The sequence below is a fragment of the Botryllus schlosseri genome, chromosome 6 (genome assembly GCF_051294905.1).
Source record: "Botryllus schlosseri isolate E-star chromosome 6, Bs_hap1, whole genome shotgun sequence".
Taxonomy (NCBI): Eukaryota; Metazoa; Chordata; class Ascidiacea; order Stolidobranchia; family Styelidae; genus Botryllus; species Botryllus schlosseri.
Window position 1 is genome coordinate 17,385,006 of NC_137241.1, and position 27,531 is coordinate 17,412,536.

The window sequence follows — 27,531 nt, forward strand, 5'->3', positions numbered from 1 at the left end:
CTACATTGGTCCGACAAACAATATAGATATTGACTATCACTTGAGAAGTATATTTACCCATATTTTACCTGCTTGTCAGTTCATTTCCTTTTCGTGGTAGTTAATTTCAGTGTGCAAAGTATTCTATTTGAATATCATCTCACCATCCTTTTAATGTGGCTATTTCAATGAAGTGGACTAATTTCAAGCTAATCCGTGTCATATCGTTTTCTTTGGTAACCGGCGATGTTTTTATCCAAACTCCACCATAGGCGCTTGTCAAGATAGAGACGAGTGGAAAAGATATCCCTGCCTCTTCAGGCATATCTAGAACACGATTGTTGGTCGTGCCGTAGTCGCGAAATTTGCCATCGTAAATACTATTATTTAAAAAATGACCAAAATTTAAATTTGACAGAATCCGGCATCTACTGCTGGTTAGAATTGAGTCAAATTTGGTGTGCATCGTTTTTTGGCAACCTGGCGATGTAATCACATAGCAAGCTTGATTTGGAAAAAAAGTTTTTTTGGTCATCTATTCTTTTGAACAGGTTGACTGGTTTCCCAACGTATCACATATTGGTAGTTACGAAAACGAATTAACTATATATGGCGTTATTTGATTTTCAGGTGAAGTGACATAAAGCATACGAAGTTGTGCACTAGAAACGTCAGGTATTTAACGGTAACACTGTACGGTGTACAATGTACAAATGTACATTTAAAAAATGAATTCTTGGTTCCACGATAGTGTACGTCTCTTTGTGTAAGTCAGGGATAGATAGAGTTCTATATATCCCTGGTGTAAGTCTCTTTGCCAAATTGCTAATAGCCTACGTGGAAATTAACAACGGAAAATATAAATATTAGGGAAGTGGTTCCCAACCTTTTTGTCTTCTAGACCGTCACGGACCCCGCGTACTCCCTCAAGTTTTCCTTCAAAATTAGCTCAATTTTCGTGCAACAGTCATCTGTCTTGTGCAAATATTTATTGTCGGCTAGTGATAAACAGCCACAAAAATGTCTTTTCTTGAAAATAACAGCACACTACCTGTAGAAATTGGGTAGGCTTTTATCATTTCTCGAGCGAATTTTGCAGCTGTATTCATTGTCTTGAAAATACGCGTCTTTGATTTAAATATGAACGAGTGCCGAAACTCCATTTCCACAAAGATAGGTGGTGGCGAATGTAATATTAACGCGTAACGCTTCCGACAACAGCTTTTGGTGTGCGTTTTTAATCAACAAATCACGTCCAGTCATTTCTATCCCTAGCATCTCACCTTGAAGTTATTTAGTGGTTATATCACAGGAGAAAATGGATTTGGTGGCAAGTTTTCAATTCCTTCATTGGGACAGATAAGGAATAAAATTCAGGAATTTATATTTCAGACGACTGTTTATTAATTTGCTGAGATCGATAACTCTCTCTCTCGATAACTCATCGGCAGGCTATTGGCAATTTGACAATTAAAATGAGTTTGCACAGTCGGATATTTCATCTCAGACGACCATTTTAATGATATGAGTCCTAAAGTTTTAGCAATTATGAAATGAAACTGTCTGATGCTTTTCCTAATTAAGAAAAATACAAATTAGGTTATCAATAATATTACAAAATTAGAGGCTCCGCGGACCTCCTGAAAATGCTTCGCGGACCCCCGGTTGAGAACCACAGGTTTTGGGCATTAAGCTACCTACACACAATAACATTTGGTCTATTGTAACGAAATAGCCTACTCCAAATCCCAAATGCCAAAAATGATATCAAGCATCGGTATAACACACAATATAATAATATTAACTCCAAAGTGGTCAATTAATGCAACTTCGTTTACTTATGACAGACTTACAAATTAAGCCCAAGTTCGGTCATGCATCAGTATTGACTAAACGCTCATTGGCGACTACATTACAGGGGAAATAGTTAATATAATCCAAAACGCAGAGTTTCTCCCTCTCTTAGCAGAATCGACTGTATCCATCCATCCATACAACTATAATTTAGCATCTGTTTTTAACGTCTCGTACGTCCGTTGGCGTGTCTATTGTAGCGAGACTATCAGCACATAACTCCTCGCCATCGACAATATTCTCATCGCGTAAAGTTTTCTTCTCGTCGAGAATCCTGTCTCGCCCACCATTCACACGTAGTTGTACATCCACACCTGTCTTTTCCTTGATTGTATTGACAACGGCCTTTACAGTAGAACAGTCGGGAAGTGTAAGGCGAATGGTTTCACGAACCGATTTCACCCGGACTGTCAATGAGATCTTGCTTTCTCCGCTGCGTGACGCTTGCGGTACCTCCGTATGCCCATCTGAAAAATAGTAGCAAAATTGTTTCATCTTCAATCACAAACGTTGCACATCTCAACATTCGGCCCAACCCATATCTGTCTCCATATAACATCGCTAAACACCAGCTAAGATCTACATCAATGACATCATCACTCTTACAATTGTTGAGAGGGTCTACGGCAGTGGTTCTCAACCTTTTTGTCTTCGCGAAACCCGTCCGGACCGTAACGGACCCCCGCGGACTCCCACAAAGTTTTAGTTCAGATTTAACTCAATTATCGGGCAATCGTCATCTGTCTTATGCAAATGATAACTGTAGGCTTAGTGATAAGCAGCAAAAAAATGACTTTTGTTGAAAATATATAATCATACTATTCATGTAGAAATTGGGTTGACTTCTATTATTTCAAAGCGAATTCTGCAACTGCATTTCTTCAAATACGCGGTCTGTCTTGAAAATCCGCGCCTTCGATTTGATAAAAACCCATTTCCACAAATATAGTGGAGGCGAATGTACTAATAACGCGAAACGCTTCCGACGACACATTTGGGTATGATCGCAACAAATATGGCACCAAAATTGACAAACAAACCTTTTTTTATTGAACATCATCACCATTGGTTTATTAGCAATTTTTATCAGTTCAATACACCACAAAAATACGATACAATGAAAAGACAGGAAGATGGCGAAGCGACTTGGAGTAGTCTATGGAATCAGACACCCACCTTGGCCTAGGCGATGTAAAGAGGAGGCATGCTCACTGAATAAAAATATAGAAGATAATATAGAAAAAAGAAAGCGACATAGGGCGGCATGTCATGGAACATATAACGACAAGCCTAGTCATTTCTATCTAGCAGCTTAACTTGAAGTTATAATGGAATAATGGTTATGTATAGGTCTATATCACAGGAGAAAATAGATTTTTGTAAACAATTAGAAGTCACCGTGATTGGCCTTACTCATCCAACTTTTTCCCACGATCGCCAACAAAACATCTCTAAAGAGCAAAATGTTTGTATCAATAGGCTATTGGCAATTTAGCAATTAAAATGAATCTGCACAGTAGGATATTTCATCTCAGGCGGTCATTCTGTTGATGCGAGCTCTTAAGTTTTGCTAGTAATGAAGCGAAACTGTGCCTCGTTATTTTCCGAATTAAAAAAAAATACAAATTAGGTTATCAACTATTTTGAGGCTTCGCGGACCCCCAGGGGTCCACGGTATCCCGGTTGAGAACCACTGTTTTAGGCCATGTAACATGCGACTCCGAGCAGTGTGGCAGAACGATCGGCAGCGAGAAAACCTTGGCCGAAAAGGACTGCCCGTATGTTGACCGAAATCGTACAATACATATCTGTTTAATTGCCCATAGGCGCCTAAATAGCTGGGGCCGAATGTTCATGTCCTGGCGATCTGAACTCGCAGTAAATCTGATTGCGTGAGCAGAGAGAGGATATAAAAATTGGTAGCAATATATATGCAATTCCTTATTATATTGAGAGATTCAAACATGAATGGTAGAGAATTTTCGCGCTTCGCACCAACATAGGCGACATCAGCTATCTGACTAAACAGTACAATAAATCTCTCTGACAATCAGCGGTGTATAGTATACAGTCGGATAAGGCCCCCAGAAGTTCGGTTTATCACCCTATGGGGTGGGATCCCAAGACAAACGTGTTGCGGGGGGCTGACGAAGTGCTGTTCCTGCCCTGTGTAGCACGACCCACTTCTAGGCTTCTTATAAACCACGGTAACGCGGATGAGATGATCTTGTAGCTTCTTCTTGTAGTTCGACATTGCCCTTTTACTGATTCCCTAAAACTAGTTCGAGGACCCCGAGGGGTCCGTGGACCTCAGTTTAAGACCTTCCACTTTAAATAATCGTTAATATAATTTATTAAAATTAATTCATGAGGAATATAACAGACTTAGGTAGCTTTTTAACCTTTGTAAGTGGGCCTTTGCTGAATATAGTTGAGTATTCCTGCTATTTTGCAACTAACCTGTAACTTTTTTGAATTTATCGGCTATTTTTTCCAAATCTTTGCCTGCAATAAGCAATGGAAAATAACATGAATTGATGATTTCCAGGAATACACACACACGCGCGTCGTATATAATCGGACACCAACCAACCTTCATAGCCAGCAGTCATCATGCTTACGCAACCTTTGGATTTAACTTTAGCATCAGCATTTTCTCCGTAGAAATTCATTGCCGTGACTCCATCGCCAGCACTTTCCTTGACCGCCACTAAATAACAAATAAATGAATTATCTCTATATAAACGAACTGTATATGGTTAGAGTAGTGTGGATCGTTATTGATTGTCAGGAAAGTAAGTTCCCTCGTGTATCAGATATTTTGATCAGCTCAAAACACCACAATATTGCGATACGCTGAAGAGATGACTGAAGGAATCAAAATGACTTAAGATGTTTTCAAACTACCAGCTTCGGCCGATCTGAAAGTGCACTGACACATTCAAGTGTCAAGGTTGTAGAACAAGGGTTCTTAAAGTATGGGTCGCGAGGGGTATAAATTTGTATCGCGACCGCACCAGAGATATTTTTGAATATGTGTGTAATATTTGCTGAATTCCTTACAAAGAAAAATTGCAGTCCAGAGTATCTGTGTTGGGTCATATTGCCAATAAGCGAGACATGCAGAAAAGTGGTAACGGCAATATGGCTTGATCATTAAAGTGTGCTGACCTTGGTATTACACAAATTGGTTTGATGCCATGATAAGATTTGTCTGACATTGATTTCCCTGGACAGTTGTAACTTGTGTTATAACTCGGGCGGGGTAGACTGTAGAGGGAGGAAAAAAATCAGGGCCGTAATTTCCACACCCATATTTTTTGTGAATACGCAAAATTTACAAAAATTAATCTAACTATATTCGCAATTGTGGGAGAACACTATATTCCTACTTTCAGCTAACGCCACCGGAGTATATGTTTTGCTCTAGGGGTGTACAACGTGCGGGTGCGGTAATATTTGACATTGGTATTTCGGGACCAACCAATTCCGCGACAGGACACATGGAACATGACGTTTTGGCCAACATGCGACTGGGCAAAGTACGGTGCCAAAATGATCGGCGGCGATAAAGCCTTGACCAAAAAAGGCTTTCGCTGATCGGCCAAAACCTTCGATATTGGTATTTCTAAGCGTCGAAATGGCCGGCCCAGAATAGCCCCGTCCAATAAACGTCAGATTTGGGTCGCAATCTTAAATGTTCAAGAACCACTGCTGTAGATTATGCGACTAACTAATCAAGTAATATCCAGTTGTTATCAGTTCTATTCCAAGCAATTCGCATGGACCAGGCGGCTGTCACTATCACATGTACTGAAAACAAGCACCATGCAAATTGGATACTTACTAAATTTTTTATCATTTTGACTGTCAATGTCCACCTTGCCATTAAAATAGTTCATTGCCGCTCCTGTTGTTGGCTTGTTCCTAAGTACAGATTTACACCACTAATCATGTAAGGAGAGAGCATCAGATCGAGTATGAGGGTGATGGGGGAGAGTAAGATATAACCGATTCCCACTTTATTTCATTTATAATCCAAGTGCATGATATGAGGAATAACTCAACTTTTGGTGAGATGAATTTGACCCACAAACGGAAATTTTGAAGCTCGTGACTTCAACCCACATTCCCGCTGCATTGCCTACATCGGCTCGTGGCTCATGTTACAAAACCCATGCCATCATGAGTATTAACAGGCAGATACATGGCGTAGGCCTAACCATCACACAAATCACAAATGCAGCTCCACCAATGACAAACTTAGAAGGCACAGCTGTATGAAGTTGGTGACATTAATGACAAGGGGAGATAAAAGTTCCTTTTTCGTGCGTTTCCTATTATAATTCAGGACCAGCACTCCTGTCACACGTATTCACATTTTGCTATCTGCAATGGAACCAGCCTTAAATTTCTTGGGATGTGACGATTCAAGGATGGCCCCGATACCAGCATTATTCATTGTCATATATAATCTACAATGGATTCAACAGATTCTTTTGCAATTTCTGGTCTACATAATAAAAAAAACAAAATAAATGAAGTGAATATAAATTGGCGATGTTAGTAATGTCAGCATACATACGATGTCATCCGTGTATTTTGGCGATGACAAAACATACTTCGGCGATGTAATGTAATGATATACTATTGTTGTGGGTAGGAATATCCGATTGGGGTTAAGTAAGGGGGCGAGTTTGGTAAGAATATGACCTATGCTATGCGTATGATATCGCTCTCTAACTTAACTAATCCAACCCAACCCAACCCAACTTCACTCAACCTTCGAGTCCGACAGCAGTATCTCGTGACATCGCCATGATACATTATATATGATTTATCAATAACATCACCAATTTATATCCATCCGAATAAATGTACTAGATTATAAAGGGTTAGAACTGATGACGAAAAATAAGGAACGATCTTTAGTCGGAAACCTCACACGTAAATGGTCCATTTTTCAATTTAAGAACGATGCATACTGCTTACCCCGAGCCCAAAGATAGTTTGAGATTGAAACGTGAATTTGAATAGCGGAAATACAAATAGACATGAAATAAACAAACAACGTGGGTGAAACATTAAAGTATCTTTTGGTATTACAAGTGGGTAATTTGACCAATCATGTATGTAGCCGATATCAATGTAGGCCTACAGTGTAAAATAGCCATATCATCTTACCTTTTCTCATTTGATCCCGACATGATTCACGATGACGAAAGTGTTGCGCAATACCTCTGATTGATTTATCCCAAACTTGATACTTTGAAAGCAAACTTAATCTGGTTTATAACTAGGGCGATTTTTTTGACTTGTCAAAAAATTCATAATATTGTCAAAAAAATATTAAAACCGTCCACAAAGTCATAAACAAATTTTTCAACCTGCATTTCGTTTGTATCGTAGATGTTTGCACAGGCGGTGAACTTATCATTTGTCATTTGACATCTTGTAGCCTACTTAATAGGCCTACCGTTGTCGACGGACCATTGTCTGCTCAACGGTCAAATGAAACAAATATGTTGACATGGTGTTATGCTCAACGTACCACAATATCCCGACTGAATCAAGACTGCGCGTGCATTGGTTCTTATATCAAGAAGTGCATGATGAATAATTGTGACGTAGGTAGACAGCATTGTCAGAATGAAGCAACACGGTGTGTCACCAGCATTGTACCCACAAAGTGTTGCCAACAACTGCTGGTGTTGAACGTTATTTCTTCATTCTTAGCAAACTACTTAGTAAGGACAGAACTTTCTACCCGAGAATGTAGAAAAGTATCCTTCGTTGTACTACAACAAACTTTAATTATTTTACCATAATGCGTGATGTAACTACTGAAATTCTTCATAGGTCCAGATTTCGTTAGAATAAAGTTTTTTAAAATATACAGTTGTCAGTTTTCAAGTCCAAAAAAGTTTTTTTTTCCGTTCAAACTACTTCGTAAGGACAGACATTTCCAAGCAGAAATGATGATAAATTGTACAATTCTAAGATTATGCGGGAAACCACCAAATTTACATGATACGCGAGGTCAAAATCTTGTCAAAATCAAGTTTTTTGAGGTGAAAAATGTCACTGTTATTTTAGCTCAAAATTTTTCGTTTTTAAGGCAAAAAGATCGCCCTCTTATGACAGAACCAAACACCAAACACCTAAGCGCGGAAGGCGCTTTAATCTTTTGTGGATTGCTTACAGTGTGATGACAACTGTCATATGGAAATGTCACGTAACTTCATTTCAGAGAATTGTCTTATAGTAGTTTTATACGAAGTTGCACAACAATGAAAATCGTCGAGGGGATTTCGAAAATTGGGAACCCAAACTCATTTATCGTGTGAGCTGTTGCTGATTTTGTTGTGTTGCAGATATCATGGCCCGGTCACTCGAAACCACTAACACAATCTGACCTCTTACCTTATCTACCAGGATTGCCGATCGGCACTCGGATTTTGTATGGCACGATACCGCCACTCGCCTGCGCTAGTGCTATCCAACCTGGTGGGCAACCTGGGCGCGATAACGCCGCGATATCGAAACTTGGCCAATACAATTTCGAAATCAAACGTCTTGTGATGCAGCAATCGGCTACACCATATCTCCCTACGTTTTTATTCAGTCTGATGCTGGTCAATTCCGATACTGGTCTATCTAACTACCTACATTTATAGAGCGACTAAAAGGAGGAAGTTATTTAGTGGCGTTTCCCCTACTATTCTTCTGTGTCACTTCCGCTTTTTGTTGCATGACTGCGTGCGTGTTGTGTATATTTACTCTTTTGAGTTACAGTCGTCCAGGACAGCTTTGACAGATTGACAGGTGAAGTGATGTACCGGTAATGTGTATTGCGGAACCGCGTCAAGTCCAAAAATGTTTTCAGGCCAAAATACTTCGTAATGACAGACAGTTCCAAACAGAAATTAAGATATGTAGTAGTAGGGCAATATCTGCCGTTTTTTGGTAAAAAAAATCGCCATGCTTATGACAGAACCAGTATCAGTATCAAACACCGAACACGTATACGGGGAGATCGTTTTACCCTTTTGTGGATTGCTTACAGTGTTACGACAACTGTCATATAGAAATTTCACGTAACTGTATTTCAGAGAATTGTCTTATAGTAGTTTTCGCAACCCAACAATGATAATAATCGTCCAGGTGATTTCGAAAATTTGGGAACTCAAACTCGTTTCTTGTTTGAGTTGTTGCTGATTTAGTTGTGTTGCAGATATCATGGTCTGGTCACTTGAAACCACTGACATAATCTGGCCTCTTACCTTACCTTCTAGGATTGCCACATCGGCCCTGGGCTTTTGTATGACACTATGCCGCCACTCGCCTATTGCATTTGCCTGCGGGTGTGCTACCCAACGCAGGGATATCTAGATATCCCTGTACCCAACCTGGGCGCGATAACGCCGCGATAACGCCGCGATATCGAAACTTGACCAATACAATTTCGAAAGCAAACGTCTGGTCAGGTCATGAATCAATCGGCTACATCGTATCTCCCTACATTTTTTTCACGCTGATTCTGGTCTATCCCGATTCTGGTATTTCTAACTACCTACACTTATAGAGAAACTAAAAAGAGGAAGTTCTTGAGTGTCGTTTCTCCTACTATTCCACTGTGTCACTTCTGCTTTTTGTTGCTTGATTGCGTGAGTGTTGAGTATACGTATACGCGTACATGTTTACTGTTTTGAGCTATACAGTCGTTCAAGTCAGTTATGACAGATTGACAGGTGATGCACCGGTAATGTGTATCGCGGAGCCGCTTCAACACGTTCGTTTGTGACTTATATGCATTGCATTGTGTATCCCTATTGTGGCCTCTAATACGATATTCAGTTATTTAGAAACTATTCGATCGACTAGGAATATACGGGAAAAGCTTGTCAATGTTTGCGGTCGTCTGTAAGGAGAATGAGAAGCATCAGTATCATAACGCAGGGCTCTTCAACCTTTTTTTGTCGTGGTACACCCTTTTCACGTTTACTCAAAACTCGTACACGCTTGACCGCATAATACACCGATTCCGTAGTGACAGTTAGCTTCATTACGATAACATATATAGCATACGGCCGCATTCCAGTGGAGTGGAGAGTCGTCATGGACCATCTGGATGACAAATACTCATGTGCAATTGGCTACTGGGAATTTCGCATCGCGGAGAACACTAGTGGTGTTCTGTGCAATCACTGATTTCTTGAGATATACTTGCGTATAAAAGTTTCGAATTGTAGAAGCACAATATCCCCACAGGCGTACCATACACGCACCAAATTCGCGAGTATAAATGTCAGGAAAAGCTGTTGGGATTCGGTTTCTAGTCGCGCGGGGTGCGAAGATTTTTTCAGTCCCTTGAGTGAATTTCGTCGATAATGTTGGTAGCTTATCATACTACTCTCTATTATTATTCTCAGACCACGTGATAAAATTTACCAGTAGATCTGATGGAGGGGGTGACTTCGAAAAATTTGGGGACAAAATTAATGATGATTCATCTTTCGGTTTTTATTAATCCCTTTGTTGTGTGATGTTATTCACTCTCTGCGACAGCAAACTTCAATGTTCCAGGCAGAGTTGAACACCATGTTTTCTTCGTTTAATTCCTCTTACCTTGTCGCGATCTGTATTTGACAGTCGTGGTGAGTGTAACACTATATGAAAGTGTATACACAGCCAAGCGGGATTCTCTTAAACTAGAGTCCAAACGAAGACTGATTATCAAAGCAATAAAAATTTCAGTAGTATCAGTAGGTCTAGTATTTGCTTTCACGCGGCCGCGTGTTGAGAACTCCTGCGATAGATAGTAATCGGTCCATTGTAATGTGGATCTGGTACACCCCAGTACACCTCTTCTGAGTGGTACACCCTCTAAAAATTATGGTACACCCTGGGGTGTACGATACACCTGGTTGAAGAGCCCTGTTAACGTGTCTTGTGACATATCCAATCCAGTAACAAACTCGTTATTTGACTTGCGCAACGTTGGCGTAATCATCGTACCTGAAGAGTATTGAAGTGTAAGTAAAATCTTGTCACGCTTGGTTAGAAAAGTTCAGCGATCAAATTACCGAATAAAACAATAGAGCACGGTGGCAGGCAGAATCTCGCGGTAGTTGATTACGATTACATATAAAAGTTAAATCGCGTAGTGATCGTTGCGACGCGATGACCAACATAGCTAATTCTTGTAATAACCATGATCAGTGGAATTTACAAATCTGACGTTTCTACTATCAAATACGCTGTTCTACTGTCAATAACACTGTTCAAAACTGTATAATTCGTCTTAGTAAAACGTTGAGTCGTAGTCCCTTTAGATAGGAATCAATTAGATATGTTAAATAATTGACTACACAATACACATACGATTACTTTGATTTTCTCGAATGAAATCGATTACGATTACGATTATTTGAAAAGGCTGTAATCTTATTAATCGATTACGATTACAAAATAGAATTAACGAATGTCTGGTGGTGGACGGATTAAGGCAACGGTATACAAGTAGATACATGCGCCAACAATAATTCAACTTGGAACCGCGGTTATATGACAGTTCAACTCGGTAAATGCGACACAATTTCTGCGTCTCGATACAAAAGTAGGCGTAATGCGTTTTTCGTGATTGTACATGGTACATATGCATTCAAGATGTCCAGAGTTTCTTGAAGTGGATTTTTATTTCCATTAAAAGAGTTCAAAAAATCTACATTTTAAGAACGTCCAGTGGTACTTTGCGTTTTAAACTTATGTCGCACGCGAGTCTCTGAAACGCGTTATGACAGTGACTATATAGACAACTGTATTGCAATCACAGATTAGTATATAAATATAAACCGCGCCGTTGAGATTGAGTTTAAAGTAAAAACAAAAACATTCATGCGGAACCTCAATTTTCAACAAGCAAAATATAAAATTTATGGTTAAATTTTATCCACCGCACAGAGATTTTAAATTTTGGTGACTGAAATCATGGATAGTTACGTTACGCATATATGATTAAGCAGCTGTGAGAAGTGGGCATGAGCATTGAGCACAGATGTACCGTATGGCTCAACTATATTGCATGCGATATCGTAAATGGACCAATGATTCCCAAACTTTGGTACGCGCACCTCCGGTGGTACGCGAGACCCTCTCACGTGGTTCGTGAGTACGTCAGTGCACAGATGAATTTGCGAACTTTGTATGGGGATGGCTAGGGTTGCGTTTACAACAAATAGTTGAATAAAACATGTTTTAAAGTTGTATAATTATGCCATAATTGTATAAATACTTTCCAAAAAACGTGTTGTATGATTCTACGGACGATTAGCACCCGATATAGCAGACGTATACGATATATGGCAAGGTTGGAACCCTCTGAATAGTCGGTTCAACAGCTATAGTACATAGATATAGAAAATTGGTGTGAATAAATGTTTTGATGATGATGACACCCGACCGCAAAAATGCTGCATGACGATGTAGTCTTGGTTAAAGATATTTTTGATCCGTATATGACAGTGGTTGAAAGCCTATTTTGTCAAAAAAGCTATATTTACCCTATATTTTCAATTGCCAATGTCAATCCACTATGATGTCACAATTGAATATTCGTGACTCGTGGCGTAAAAAAATAAAAAACAAAAACAATAAAAATACATGTTTGAAACTATAGGGCCTTGTTTAAAACATTTTTGTTTTAAATGGAATTTTGTTTTAAATGCAACACTATATGGCAGGATTTGTATTTGCTGTTCAAGTACAGATCATATTCAGCTATCCATATACCCATTGTAGACTAGCTTGAAAAAGTCAGGTATGGGCCAACGTCATCTCCGCAGTCGATGCAACCCTTCCTCCTGCAGCCCTTCGTTGGTGGCTTGGCAGACGTAACTGCTGGACTCCACAATACCTGCTGGAGTTCCCATCCAGTCTAGGTTGAAACCAATGAAAAAATGCAGTGCGAACTCAGTGAACATGTGATGTCTGATTTTAATCGCGATTGAAAGTTTAATATGTAAAGGACGGTTATTCACATTTAACAGATGCTGATATTTGGCATTAGTTTTCACATTACTGCATCGATTTGCGGTCTTGAAATGCACTGCACGCATACGTATTATTCCTTAATTTACTACGTGATCTCGGGATTTGCAGTGTCTCAGAACAACCACGTTAGCTGTTGCTATGCTGTAGTAATTTGTAAACAATTTGGATGTAGTGGGCCTAATTCCCGATCGAATTTTGAATGGAAAAGAAAAACGTTTAACCTCTTCGATATCTACTTTTTAGCAAATTTTACACCCTTCTTTACAAACTACGCCATATTCGGTGAACGAGTGCTGTTAGTAATGTTAATGCCGAAAATAATATATTTGTAATTGGTGTATCATGTGGATTTCAACATGGCTGTCTTATTTCGCAATGATCAGATTATTTCACCTAACGTTCGGTTTTTACCTCGGACGCAGCAATGGTCGACGAACCTGCACCATCGGGTGGTGGATTGCATGGCAGTTTCGGTCCAGTAAAATTTGACGTAAGCGACGAAACTTCTCGCAATCTACTGAAGTCGATATTCAAGCGAGAAAATCTAGGTACGATACTAAAATATGGTGCTGGAATTGCAATTGCCTATTTAGTTGGCAAAGCTGCGAAAGATTACTGGAACAGGTAGGGAACGATATATGTTTCAGTGTAGTCTCGCAACTGTAGTATATATATTCACAGCTTCATCTGAAATCAGTTCCTGGGCATCATAGTTACAGTTTTACAAAATACGATCAGACTCTACGTCAGTGGTTCCCAAGCATTTTCAGCTTGTGGCACCCGAAAAAATCACGAAATTGTCGAAGTACTTACAAACGAAGAAAATCGTTTAAAAATGTTGTGGTGGATAATGGATATGCTTGTTTATATTCAAGTGGAACGAGATTGCATTGATGATATTAAGACCCGCATTGGTTGCATAGGTTTGCATCAAGCTTCTTATTGAACTTTCTATGGTAAACCGGGTGATGGTGATGCTGCAGCCTCATATTCGCCTCCGAACAGATTAGAATTTCGAAAATCACGCGTATTTTGACCCAATGGGTCAATTTGACATCCCGCTTTAGTCGAAAATATACATATGATTTCAAAGGCTGCTGGCGGCAATCAGTCGCCTCTCTTATCTTTCGTATCCTCTTACCCTCTTATTCATATTCACAAAATAACGCATACCTTGGGTGCAGTAGTTGTAGTTATATTTTCGATTTCCATTTAATTATATCGCCTATTAAGTTAAGCCATGTATTTATAATTGCATACCTCTACCAAGGAAAACATCAACACCGGTAATAGCAATGGAAAATGTGCAGGGGAAATTGGATGCTGAATACAGAAATGAGAAAAAGTTCAGTAAGTATCGGACTGGCATTGTATGTGTTCCTATAGACCAGTGTCTCCCAAACTTTTTTTAGCTACCACCCCCCTGGACAACGAATAAAGTGCCAGCGCTCCCCGGCACCCCCCTCACACCACGCCTAAATGATAAAACGAAAGTTGTTCTGCATTTATTAAAACTTATAAGGAGACGGATGAAGCTCTAGTATTATTATCATCATCCTCGACATATTGGGTTTGAGTCGTGATAAGAACAATCTTATTCTAAAATATCCAGGGTTCACGTCCCGTACTGTGAAGTCGATTTCTGCTGTGAGCCTTATCACCTTATCACGGCACTTAAAACACGTTCTATCAAATATGAGCGGGGAAGGGCAATGACGAAAAACTCTAACCGACTCCAGTGAGAGTATTGCTATTTGATTCAATTGTGTATCCAGAACGATTGATTGGAGATACTGTACTTTGGGTTGAACTCAAACTTGTTTTACACTGCAATGTAATCAGCTCCCCAATTATTTCATGCTCGTAAACTTCTAGGAATGGATTGAATATCCGGAGAGGAATTTCTTATTGGAATATATCCTGTAATCAAATCACCATCTCCTCGTGCAATTTTCTGAGTTGATTGCCTTATGTTTCTCCATCAAATTACGGTGAAATATCACGGGCTTATCATTGAATCCGGACAGTGGTATTTTAACCTTTATCAGGTTCATCTTTACTAAGAACGGATATATTCTACTCATAAATTTTGGAAAATATGCCCGTCAAGTGGAAGCGATATCGTCTCTCGCAACCAGAAACGCTGTGTCGAAGGCCACGGTCGCGGTACTGTGGTAAAGCCACGATCGTTTGAGACAAAGTAAAATCACGCAAGGCAGTTTCTGTAATGCCATCACACCTTGCAGTGAGCAATACCTGCTCAAATTCTCACAACACACAGTGAACCACGCTTTTCAGGGATACTGCCGTCCGCTAACTTAGTCCATTGATGGGCAGGTTCAGCATTGTGAAGTAACAATGAACTTTTCCGGCACAACTGAATAGATAGACGGACGACCCTAAATTGCCATGGCTGAATGGATTCCGCATTTTTACTACAAATTTAGCTGTTTTATTTATCAATAGTTTCAACACTATACGCAGCAGTTGCCTTCTAAACCTACACCGCCCCATTTTCTCTCAGCGCCCCCTACCGCCCACTTTTAGAGCCAGCGTCCCCCAATCTCCCATTTCGAGGCCAGCGCCCCCTTCACGCTCGTGAACGCCCCCAGGGGGTGCTGGCGCTCACTTTGGGAACCACTGCTATAGACAAACTATCTCTTACAACCGGCCCCTAGGACGTTGATTTTTGTCTTTGGTATAGCTATTACATATGGGGGTTTCATTGATGAACTTCATCATATTATTTTAACTCCTTTCAGTCATTTCATTACATAGTGATGATTCGCACAGACAGAAATATCATAGATTAATTTTAAGAAAAGATTTAAATTTTCAATACACGTATTGTCGATTAAAATTATTATATAAATGAATGAATGAATGAATGAATGAATGAATAGAGGAGGATTCAGTGATTGTGTTCAATTCGGTGTTTGGGACGTAATGGTGACAAGTAAACAGTGATTCGACAAGGGTGCACAACAGATGACCCGCAACGGTATAACACCAGCCTGCTAGCCGTGGAAAACGGTCAAAGACGAAGATCATAGATACTACAATAAAATTATATTTGCCATTGATCTAGATACGAGAAAAACCTCTATACTGGCATGATGCATATATTCATGTTTCCTATACTGGTATATACATAGTGTACCGAAAACGCAGATAAATCCGAATTTATCTGAGCTTAGCTCCACGATGTGGTTTAACATCGCATATCCTTGCGTTTTTTGGTAAAAGCTATATTAGCTAATCAATTTACCGGGGACAAAATCCGTTATTGTTAATACACGTTACTTGATCAGTACAAACTGGCTAAAATTTGTTTTTACTGGCGTAGCAAAATTGTAAAAAGCGTATTTCGTCCCTCTCTCAACTTCCGGCCCAGACATTGTGACGTCATATGTGTTAATCTCGTCGCAGTGAATCCGGCACGCCAAGTCATTACTAGAATGTTTGCCTCCAGTGTCTGCGAGTCCCGATGCGCAAATACTTCATTTATAGATATCGGTCCTGGTTATTACGTATGACCACGTGATGATTTCATTAGCGTCGTGTGGGTTTCCGGTAATTATTTGAATGGGATTTGCGGTCATAGCCTTCAACATTGATTACTAATATGCCTATCATGAGGTGCTAAAGCAAGGGTCGGCAACCTTTTTCTCTCTGCGGATCGGTTTCCAAATGGAATATTTTGCAGACCGGTGTTCAGTGAATACCAATGTTCAACGTTGAAAATTGATTACACCTCATACAGTATAGCGCCAATAAAGGGTGCACTGCATAGTAAGGCTGTAACACATATGTTTCAGTTAAAGAGATTAACTCTATTCTCTTTCAATTTTTATCAGTGATCTTGCCCACTATGCTACAGTGTACTAACATTTCGCGGACGAGTAACGAACTCCTGGCGGACCACTGGTTGCCGATCACGGTGCTAAAGGGGCACTTACGCCATAAATATGATGTGGTCTCAAATTAAAGATCAAATTAGTAAAGAAAATTCAGCAGCAACCATTTTCTTCAGAACGCCACCGTATTTGAACTGCAGCTAAAAAAACTTTGTATACTGCCCCATGGCACACTATACCTGTAGATTTAAATCTATGTGATATCGCGGTCACGCGTCATCGCTTTTTAACAGTTAGCGAAATTTATGTTTCTGGATCATTCAAAGCAATCTAAAGAGTGGAAAGTTGGAGGTGAATTCTTTACTTTCATTACAAAATCGAATAAAAAGTATTCTTCCGTGTCGACGTCGGTAGTAACACAATATGTATGGCTTGTCATATAATCAATCCGTTTCTGCAATTTGAAATACCACTTTAAACCGAGCATCATCATTATAGGCACACTAAATTATGAGCTGCTAAATAAAACAAACGAATTAATAAAATGTTTGAGACAACAGTAAATTGTTTTGATTACGTCTTCACAAATGACGTGAAGAACGCAAGTTTTACACAGTAACACAGTAGGCTACGCCATTTGCTGAAGCGTCAGCGGGTATGATGCTGTCAGAATTTTCTGTCCTGGAGTTGTGCGAAAATGAATCAGCAAAACTGCGAAGAGATCGATGCTCACAGATTCCAATTTCCACCTTTTTCGAAGACTCCTCGCAACCGACTTTCATCATCCCTTATTCTAACAAAATTCCGGCTTCTTGATCGGTAGGTTGTGGGTTCGATCCCCGGCCGGGTCAGACCAAAGACCTGATTAGTAACACTGGTATCCATGACTTCCCTGCTTGGCGCTCATGCATGACTGGGATAACATAGAGGGGTGGTGCAAGACTTAGAAAGCCGTACAAGGCTATATCTGCACCTTCCTTGTCCAGCGGCATATGCACATCATGCACTCATGGTATGCATATGCACAGATCGTGTGTATGTCTATCATGTGTCGGTGTATATGCCACAAAAATACCAAGGACAAAAATCAACTACGCGTCCTTTCCTTTCCTTAACAAATTTTATCGAGGTTGACCAGCATTTAAAATCTCGGTAACGTTTCTGACGCGTGTCATCGCGCATCATCAAATCAATATTTGATATATTTTAAATATATACGATGCATATATTATATCCATTTTCGCGCCGGGTGCAGAAGTAGACGCACATCGATCTTCCATACGATAATGTATGTGGGTGAAAGATCACCCTAAAAGTGGTGTTAATCACCCATTATGGGCCCAAGACCATAGATTTTTATTATACTTTTTCATATCTTCAAAAGGGGGCGTCATCTACTTCATCACATTTTTGCCCCCCTCATTTTTCTGGCTACGCTCTTGCTAACTGCTCGACTCAAATCATTAGAAATATTACTCGATTGACATTCGAGTGCTCGAATCATTGTGCCCAGCCCTGATCCTAATTTTACTCAACAGTTCATAGTTCGCCACGCAAATGGACTCTGATGTTGAATACGGCCCTCGAGCTAACAAGTCGGGCCTATGCTGCCCTGCCCCTGCCCGCCCCTGGCGTAAATCGAAAACTGTTCCAACGGATTGATTTAATTTCGTTTATTCATTACCTATTAGTGGCGGTGAAAGGTGGCGGAGAGGGAGTCACAGCGATGCGTCACTACGGTAAAGATGCGGATGCTAAGATTCGAGCCGAAGGTGGCCACAGCATGATGGTTGTTGGCTATGAAGGTTCGCAATGTCGTGGCTATATGGCTATCATACAGGATGATGAATACTACATATATTCATATTCATTCAATTGCTTTACAGGTGAAGATATGAAAACTGTAACTGATGCATACAAAGACAAGGCAGATGTGTAGCGCGGTAAACGGTATTACGATCTGAGATGGAACCTTTGTAGCATTTTATGCTACTGTTTACATATATGACTCTTATTCGACCTGATTTTGCAATATAAACATACGATACGTTATAGTAAAAGTACACAGAACAGCCATGAAGCCGAGACGAGATATAATAGGTCTATAGCGCACGCAGTCATTTACCCACGTCGATCGAAATCGACATGGCATAGTGGAGTGCAGCACGATATCAAACCAGGATAGAGGTCAACTCAACGTAAAGTAGACGTAAAAATCTTTATTTCAGTCAATTCGCCAGCAATCAGAGTTCGGTGAATAAATTTCGCCATGTGTATGTTCTCTGTTAGGATCCGTAAATATGGGGAAAAGGTTGGGAACCATTGTGGTCTAAGCAAATACAGATCAGTTAAGAGCTAACGCTAACCATGACCTTTATGAAGGCTGTATCTCAGATCAGCTGTAGCCTACTATATTAGGATTCTTCGACAGCGTAATTCAAGAACAGATTTTTCGTATTCTCTGACGAAATTCTTCTGACTCGGACGGCTTGTTCTTCAGTTACTCTACCCGTCGGGCGGATTTGGATTCTCAAAACCCAATATCTGCTCATCATCACTGATTGATAAGCTAACATTTCGGAGACCACTGACCTAACTTACAGAGTTTTGTCGATAATGAAGGTAACTGAACAGCTGATTTATCGAATATTCACTCGATATTGAGAAGATGTGAAAATCTTACAAGTTTATTAGAAGCTCAACGTGACGTCGTTATTATTTTCTAATGATCGTTTTTCACGTTGTTATCGCCAGACTGTTCCTTTCCCAAATTTGTTTGCATCCCTTCATTCCCTCATTCCCTCTTCCACATGTTGATATGACGACTAAGTTATAATGCTATCCAATGAATTTCGCGTGATGCGCGGTAAGCCAATATGGAGTCAAATATAACACTGGAACTATGGGGCGCATGAATTGCTTGTACACGCATAGACGCCACTGCGCCACCCCATGACATAATTATGGGGTGGCGGCCACCCCATACACAATGCTTAACCCTCGCTACGCGGTTGGCTCATGCATGAGCCCGGATTGTATTTTCACGAACACGCTTCACTTAATCCCGAATATCTTGCGTTATACTGGTCGCAGAAAGTTACATCTATTTCAGATGGATAGCTAGTATCAATACGCATACGTCGAGCCATAAATAACCTATTAGACTATGAAATAACCTCATCAAAATACCGATTGAATACACAAAAACGTTTTGCGCAAAATACAACTTGCGGCGGCGCTCGAGTGCATGTGCGCGCGCGAGATAAACCAGCGCCCGTGACCAGCGCATCTCCGTTACAGACGTCATATTCATATGCAGCTCTTTACTCCAAACAGCTGTTGACTATGTCATCGCCCATCTATTGTAATGCTTATATCTAACATTGGTCGCAGGACAGATTATTCGAATTGGAAGTAAACATATTTTACGAAATAACATGCGTGGGTTTTAGCAATATATTCCATGTTGTGATTAGCGCGGACTTGCTGTTGCAGATTACGCATATGGATTATTCGTACTTTTCATACCAATACATCAACACTACCATCTTCAGTGAGTTACATGATCTCCGCTCTTGATATGACAGCAAATTTACGACATTTCTGGTGAAAATGTTGCGCATCTTTCCCGTGGTAGCGCACGAAACGCACCGCTCGATAATATGTGATAAACTGATTTGAAACGCCCATAAAATATCAGTGAAGCACTGTATTCACATTGCAGGTATGACTCTGTCAATTCAACCAATTCAGTCCTAGTTGTTTTACAACGGCAAAGTTCGTTTCAACACATAACACTATCTCGTACAAAGAATGGACAAAAGCGAGTGCATATACCGACATTGTGAAATGAATCATTTCAACGTCAGGGATCCTATGTTATTACCAAAACAATAACACGCCGCAATTTATTTGCTGTTGTGCTTGGCGCAGATTTCATGTTGCAGATTACGCATAACAAGGTATATCTTTATAAAAAGTTGAGTCGCCAATGCTATATAGGCCACTACGTCATCTACATTGTTTCATACGAAGCCATCATTGTACCCATGACATGGTTTTCCATTTGTTGGTGCTACATTTGGTTTGTTACCATTTCAATTTGCGGTTGTATTCCACGCGTGATGCATTATTTCATATGTTGTATCATGCAATATACTATATTCTTTTACCAAAATATGGCGGCACTTCGAAGCAAACTGATTGCTGCAATGCGCGTGTGGTACAGAAACCACTATTCTTCTGCGATAGCTGAGGTGGTTGTGGATGCCTATTATCTGTTCAATAGATAGGCCTTGTCTCAAAGCGTTTGTCTACACCACCACCGTCGATGGCTTGCATAATATTTGATAAACTGATTTGAAATGCCAACTAAAATATCAGTAAGAATGTGTATTCAACTATTCATATTGCAGGTATGGCTACCTGTCAATTCAACCAATTCAGTTATAGTTGTTTTACAACGGCAAATTGTTGTTGTATCATGCAATATACTATATTCTTTTACCAAAATATGGCGGCACTTCGAAGCAAACTGATTGCTGCGATGCGCGTGTGGTACAGAAACCACTATTCTTCTGCGATAGCTGAGGTGGTTGTGGATGCCTATTATCTGTTCAATAGATAGGCCTTGTCTCAAAGCGTTTGTCTACACCACCACCGTCGATGGCTTGCATAATATTTGATAAACTGATTTGAAATGCCAACTAAAATATCAGTAAGAATGTGTATTCAACTATTCATATTGCAGGTATGACTACCTGTCTATTCAACCAATTCAGTTATAGTTGTTTTACAACGGCAAATTCGTTTCAACACATAACACTATCTCGTACAAAGAATTGATAAGCGATTACCATATAACGGCGTTGTGAAATGAATAATTTCAACGTCCGCCATACTACGTCATTTTCGAACAATAACACGCGCCGCGTGTATGTGCGCTGAATGCGAGACGCCTGGCGTCGAACACACAGTAGCCAGCTGTAGCCATCGGTACATCAGCACTCGTTACAATCGACTGTATTATCGTAAGAACCTCACTCAGGTCGTTTTGGAATCCTGATATTGCTGTGAAATCAGTCAGGCGATGACTCTATCCCGAGCAGCTCCGTGTATGACGTAGCAGCAAATTCAAAAGTCGAATTCTCTTTTATTTTCAAAAAGTTGAGAACACTTCCCGGTACAGGGGCATCACCTGTTACTCTCTCGCTTTCAGAGTAGCTCAGTTGGTTAGGCGCCTGTTTCCTGATTACAGCGATATATTAGGCGTCGGTTCAAGTCCCGTGGTTCAGATTTTATGAATCTTTTTCTAAATGCATTAAAATTCGGTCCTGAGGCCGACCGCGGGAGGAGGGTTAAACGCCCGCCGTCTGTGCTGTCAATTAGCGAGTCTGTGATTATCGCGTAAATGCCAACTATTTACTATTAACCGATACACGCGCGACTAATTGTATACGCAGCTTAAACTAGTGATTAAAGGGGCACTGCGCTCTAAAAATGATGTGGTCTCAAATTGAAGGTATAAACGAACAAAAATTTTTGGCCGCGGCCATTTCCTTCAGAACGCCACCGCAATGGAGCCGCAATTTATTGAAATTTCTACAAGACCAGCTGCCGCGGCTGCTTAACCCGTTACGTCGCACTTGCTCGACGCGATTAGGCAGTCACGCAGAGAACGAATTTTAGATAGTTGTCAGCCGATGTTATGAAGGAAATGTGTCTAAGTTTCGTTCTCTGCGTGACTGCCTTATCGCGTCGAGCAAGTGCGACGATGAAGACATCGTGCCATGTAACGGGTTAAGCAGCCGCGGCAGCTGGTCTTGTAGAAATTTCAATAAATTGCAGCTCCATTACGGTGGCGTACTGAAGGAAATGGCTGCGGCCAAAAATTTTTGTTCGTTTTTACCTTCAATTTGAGACCACATCATTTTTAGAGCGCAGTGCCCCTTTAACGGCCAAATAAATTGTAATCCGTGATTAGTAATCAAATCATACAATCGACGCGACCTCGTTTACGACGTCGATTTCGACACGCGTGCTCTGAGAAACACCAGCTCTCTCTACCGGACGAGCGAATTCACGTTATACTTCTCTCAATTAAATTGTATTTGCACGCATGTTCGTTTACAAAATAATTCTTGAGTTAGTTTCGTGATAGCCTTTTCAATTGGACCGCGAAATAGTACAGTGTGTTTGTGTATGCCTGCGAATTAAAAGTCATTCCTGCGCTAAGTGCGCATATTCAATTGCAAATAATTGTCGCGATGTCAATCTCGGAACTCCATTGTGCCATACGCAAGTTGAGGAATTACTGATTAGATGCGCGCTTTCTCGTTTGCTATCATTTCTAGGCTACTAATTCTTGTCTGCTTTACACACTCGTATTCACTCGAAGACACTTATCACTTATCAGTGTTTGATCTGTTATTAACACTGTGCATTGTGCAGTGCACGGCGTTGAATTATGTTGTCAAATATTGATGCAACAAGAGATTCTCGGTGGCGGAAATTATGAATTTATTCGATTATTTTGAGCGATAACCTTTTAAGTTCCAATAAACTTCATTGCTGGACGGACTCTATCGGGCACAACTATGTCGCGGATCGAATTTCAAACCATCGGGATTTGTATTTCTATGGAGAAGGTTGCGGCATGTGCAGCCAAAATGCTCTTGCAGCAATAACACCTGGATAATTAAAATCGCACCATTTCACGATCAAATTCGACTGGCTGATCGGGACTTGCGTCTGCCGTAGGTCCCGGGCTGAATAACCAGCGCGTTGCCGGTATTAAAACCCTAGGTGCGTTGCCAGTGAGTTTCTCATTTAAAACTAGAAATCCAGTCCTTTTGAAATGCCAATTCACTAATTCGTATTATCGATGCTGTGTACTGAAAATTAGCGAGAATCATTTGTATGGGAAATGGGTCATCGATATCTCATTGGTACTATCGGCGGTGGTATGATTTAGCGCCCCGCATGTAGGCCTACTACCGTCTGCAGAATCACTTTCGCCAAACAGTAACAATCTCTGAGTGTAATATTGTTAGTGTTTGTTTATGTATCTTTTTGATTAAAACTTATGCCCGCGTCTGAACAAATTGTGCTCGTTGTCATTGCCGAATCTGGGTATTTAGGTATGACTAGCGCACCCTGTAATTGTAATTATTGAAGGTTTGCGGCATGTCTGCAATTTCGTTATCAGCGCAACCTTGCCGGTCGATTGTACAGTCCGATAAAATTGATCACTACTGGGCAATTCCCTGCACAGACAACCGATGTTTCCACCACTACCTCTTCAAATCTCTTGAAATTTGGTACACGCTCAGATGAGCTAATTCCAAACAAGATGAACTTTATTTTATGAAAATTGGACTTGTTGGTCAAAAGTTACGTCACTTTGAAAATTGACAATTTTCTGCTCATTTCCGGTCTGCACTTTCAGGTTTTATCAATGCAATATTCAAGCAGGTGTAGCTAGATGTTAGACGACAGTTGAGATACGGCACTTGGATTTATCTGAAGCTTGTCTGATCGTCTATGTTTCCAAGTAAAATTTAATGCCCTGTAGGTTAGGGTCAAAGGTTAAATTGAGGGGGAATTTGGTCAATGGTCTAAAATCAGTCAGGCGTTACACGATTTAGACTGCGGATTGCTCAAAAACATATTAAAATATTTTGGAAAATAGGATCTTAAATGAAAGTTTGCTTCAAGGAGACTTCGCTCATAGCTGTTTGATTTTGGTTTTTAGACTGTAAAGTGATGAAATTGCAGTTTCAAGAGCACACTTCATTTGCACATGGAAATGCAGTAGTAGTAGGGTGCGTTCTGACATCGAGTCTGGGGTGTGTGTGGACATCATGTCTGGGATGTGCTCCGACATCATGTCTTGGGTGTGTTCGGACTGTGTTGCCATTGGAAATTCGTGTCTGGGGTGAGTTCGACCTGTTCTGCCCCTCGGACATCGTGTCTGGGGTGGGTTCGGACAGTTTTGCAACTAGGACATCGGGCCAAGGGTGTGTTCGGAATGTGTTCCCATTCGGACATCGTGTCTAGGGCGTGTTCGGACATCATGCCAGGGGTGTGTTAGGACTGTGTTGCCACTCGGGCATCGTGTCTGGGGGGGGGTCGGACATCATGCCTGGAGTGTGTTAGGTTTGTGTTGTCAATCGGACATCGTGTCTGGAATATGTTTGTGCTGCGCCAGACATGCCTCATACCTGATATCTGCGCACTATTTTCATCCAGACATGCTCCGGAGCTGATGCCTGCGCACTAAATACCTTCAGGCATTGTCCGAAACGGATATCTGCGAACTTAGTGGACACAGACATACGTCAGACGTGATACCTGCGTGATACCCTACTATGTATTTCGCACAGCGTACTGATGCTGATTTCAGCAAACTGACGATCCTATTAGATGTACAAATTCGACCCCCTGGCTACGCACTTGCCGCCACCCCATGCAAAAATAAAAGTCGGCGCCTATGTGTACACGTACTGTACAATGACGCCAACTCACGAGCTTCATGCGTGCTAACTGTTACTACCGAACGCTGATGCTCACATCAATCAATAATCGTCAGATTTATCTTAAATTCGGAACAAGACACACACAATGTACAATGCGATAAGACACAATGCGATGTAATGAACAAATAGGAGCCAGGAGGATGCCGGGCAGTTGCGGTCTCTCAAACTGACATCTAACACGACCTAGTGGCCGATGTCACAGTTCCTTTTGTCGATGTTAGTCTCTATTCCACTACCCTTTCTTGCTCTTTCCTTTCTTTCTGGGTGCGCTCTTTCATCGGGTCTTTTTCTGGGCTTTTTTGTCGCCGTAAGAACAGCGACGCTAGCACGTAACAGATTAAATTTAAGGGTAGTGGCTATCACTGGCTAACTGGCTATTCGCCCGGTTCCATACGAGAAGCTCTCTTGTACAGCTGGACGTAATTTTATTTTTGGTATTTCACGACAGCGCTTTCTAATTGTTCGTCGTCTTACTCCAGTCGAACTTACTCTCGGAATCCATTCACACATGTTCCGGACGAATAGTTACTGCCATCCTGAGAACGAATTCGTCCGGTTCTAACGTGCGAAATAGCATAGCCTACACTCCATGATATGATCGATTTTCTGCCAAACCATTTCGCGAGGAAGCTAAGTAAGGCATTATGCACAATTGCACACTGTGGTAATAAATTGAAAATACCTATCGAATCAGTCTTGATGGTAATCTATGGGTATTGCGAGCGATCATATGACTGCACGATTCGCGCTAAAACATATGTTGATTGACATTGACCTGTATGTAGGATGTAGGTATACAGACGCTATTGCTCTTATGGAAATAGGGTCATCACTGTCTCTTGATTCGTGTACAGACCTTTTAGAATGCTGCATAACTTTCGTTAATAATTTATTAACTTTCGTTAATAATTGGTGCCTGATTTTTTTGCACTATTGACGCTATTAATAAGTATTTTAACGTTCTGTTCCTGTGACCAAATTACAGGCCACGGTGTGCTCATCGGGATCAGCGTGGAAATAGATGGACAGGAAAAGGAGACAATCAAAATGAGGGGATCACTAACGAACACTACCGGAGACCTTCTCCAGCTTCTAAAGCGTAAATATAAGAGGGATTTCAAAATCACTCGTGGCGGAACGGAATTGGAAGGCAACCTAATATTAGCGCAAGCAGCTCATACCGGAAGCAATATGTATATCTGATCGCTAAAGAAGGATAATAAGAATAGAATTTTTTTAAATATGACAGCATCGAAGTTGGATCATATGATTATTTTAATACGAGTAGTGCCTCAAACTTGTTTACAAAAGGGGCATACACATAAAGATTATATGATCCTGGCAAACTTGTCTGATTTATCTACTAAAACATTTTGAGCTTAGTTGCCACACATTGCGCGTCTTATTTTCATGCAAGGTTTTCGCTGACTCGCGTCAGAATAGCAATGATAGTGACGTGGCTAAATAATGGAAATTAGCCCTTATCAAATTTCAATGGCAGGCGCTGTCTCAGCTGACGAATATTGAAGCCTTCTAGTTAAATCATTAACTCAATAACACATGTCGTTGTTGGTAATTTAATAGAGAATAGTTGGTGTTAGTATTTCATTCGTCATAACTGATTAAGGATGCATTTAGATCACTGTTGAAATTCAACACTAAACAAGGAAAATCCGTAAAGAGGTTATGGGCCATGTGGTGTGTGCTTATATTCAACCTTATATTTCCTGTTTCTTTCATGACTCATATATATTAAATTGAATTCTTTTGTTTGGAGCACATATGCGTGTTGAAGTTAAGAACGGAGTTGGTCTGGTTCATCACTGGTAGCAATTTTACAATCTGTGGTGATGTTAACTCAATGGTTCTGATTTTTATCAATATTTCTGATTTTTATCTAAATATCAACAGTGGCTAGGTAGCAATAATCTGTTTGAGATATACGATGTTGCAGACCATGCTGAAAGCCTCGACGCAAGTGAGCCTACCTTCATGATGTTGTCCTTACAGCACTTCAATATCCGCCGTGATGAATGATAGTTCCGAATAAAGTTGAGATTTTGTTAGTAACTAAGGCTGAGTAGAAATTACAATGGTATTTCAGGATCGATTCCAAAAGTCTCAATGAAAGAGCTCCATCACCCTTTCTCTTCCAACCGTCCGTACTTCATATACACTATATGTATACCTTATACATCTATTGTGTGATAGTGTATACTCTGCAGTCTGTACACGTTACGTGTAAACTGTAT

At 40.5% G+C, this 27,531-nt stretch overlaps 2 protein-coding genes across 4 annotated transcripts; one reads left to right on the forward strand and one right to left on the reverse strand.

Annotated features, from left to right (window-relative positions):
• Positions 1-1,681: 1,681 nt before the first annotated feature.
• Positions 1,682-7,153, reverse strand: LOC145440119 (uncharacterized). Its single transcript, XM_080317709.1, has 5 exons — positions 7,018-7,153; positions 5,681-5,760; positions 4,427-4,543; positions 4,294-4,338; positions 1,682-2,300 (listed from the first exon to the last, which is right to left on the reverse strand). The coding sequence occupies exons 1-5, from the start codon at positions 7,038-7,040 to the stop codon at positions 1,984-1,986; spliced, it is 582 nt and encodes a 193-aa protein (XP_080173835.1). The 5' UTR covers positions 7,041-7,153; the 3' UTR covers positions 1,682-1,983.
• Positions 7,154-13,232: 6,079 nt separating this feature from the next.
• Positions 13,233-27,058, forward strand: LOC145441261 (uncharacterized). 3 transcript variants are annotated; one of them, XM_080319083.1, is made up of 5 exons: positions 13,234-13,509; positions 14,156-14,235; positions 18,434-18,547; positions 18,629-18,685; positions 26,265-26,390. In XM_080319083.1, exons 1-4 carry the CDS (start codon positions 13,310-13,312, stop codon positions 18,679-18,681), a joined length of 447 nt encoding a protein of 148 aa, XP_080175209.1. In that variant the 5' UTR covers positions 13,234-13,309; the 3' UTR covers positions 18,682-18,685; positions 26,265-26,390. The 3 variants fall into 3 exon arrangements, with proteins under 3 accessions (XP_080175207.1, XP_080175209.1, XP_080175208.1); XM_080319081.1 differs by lacking the exon at positions 18,629-18,685 and having other exon boundaries at positions 13,233-13,509; positions 26,265-27,058; XM_080319082.1 differs by lacking the exon at positions 26,265-26,390 and having other exon boundaries at positions 18,629-18,794.
• The last annotated feature ends 473 nt before the right edge of the window (positions 27,059-27,531 follow it).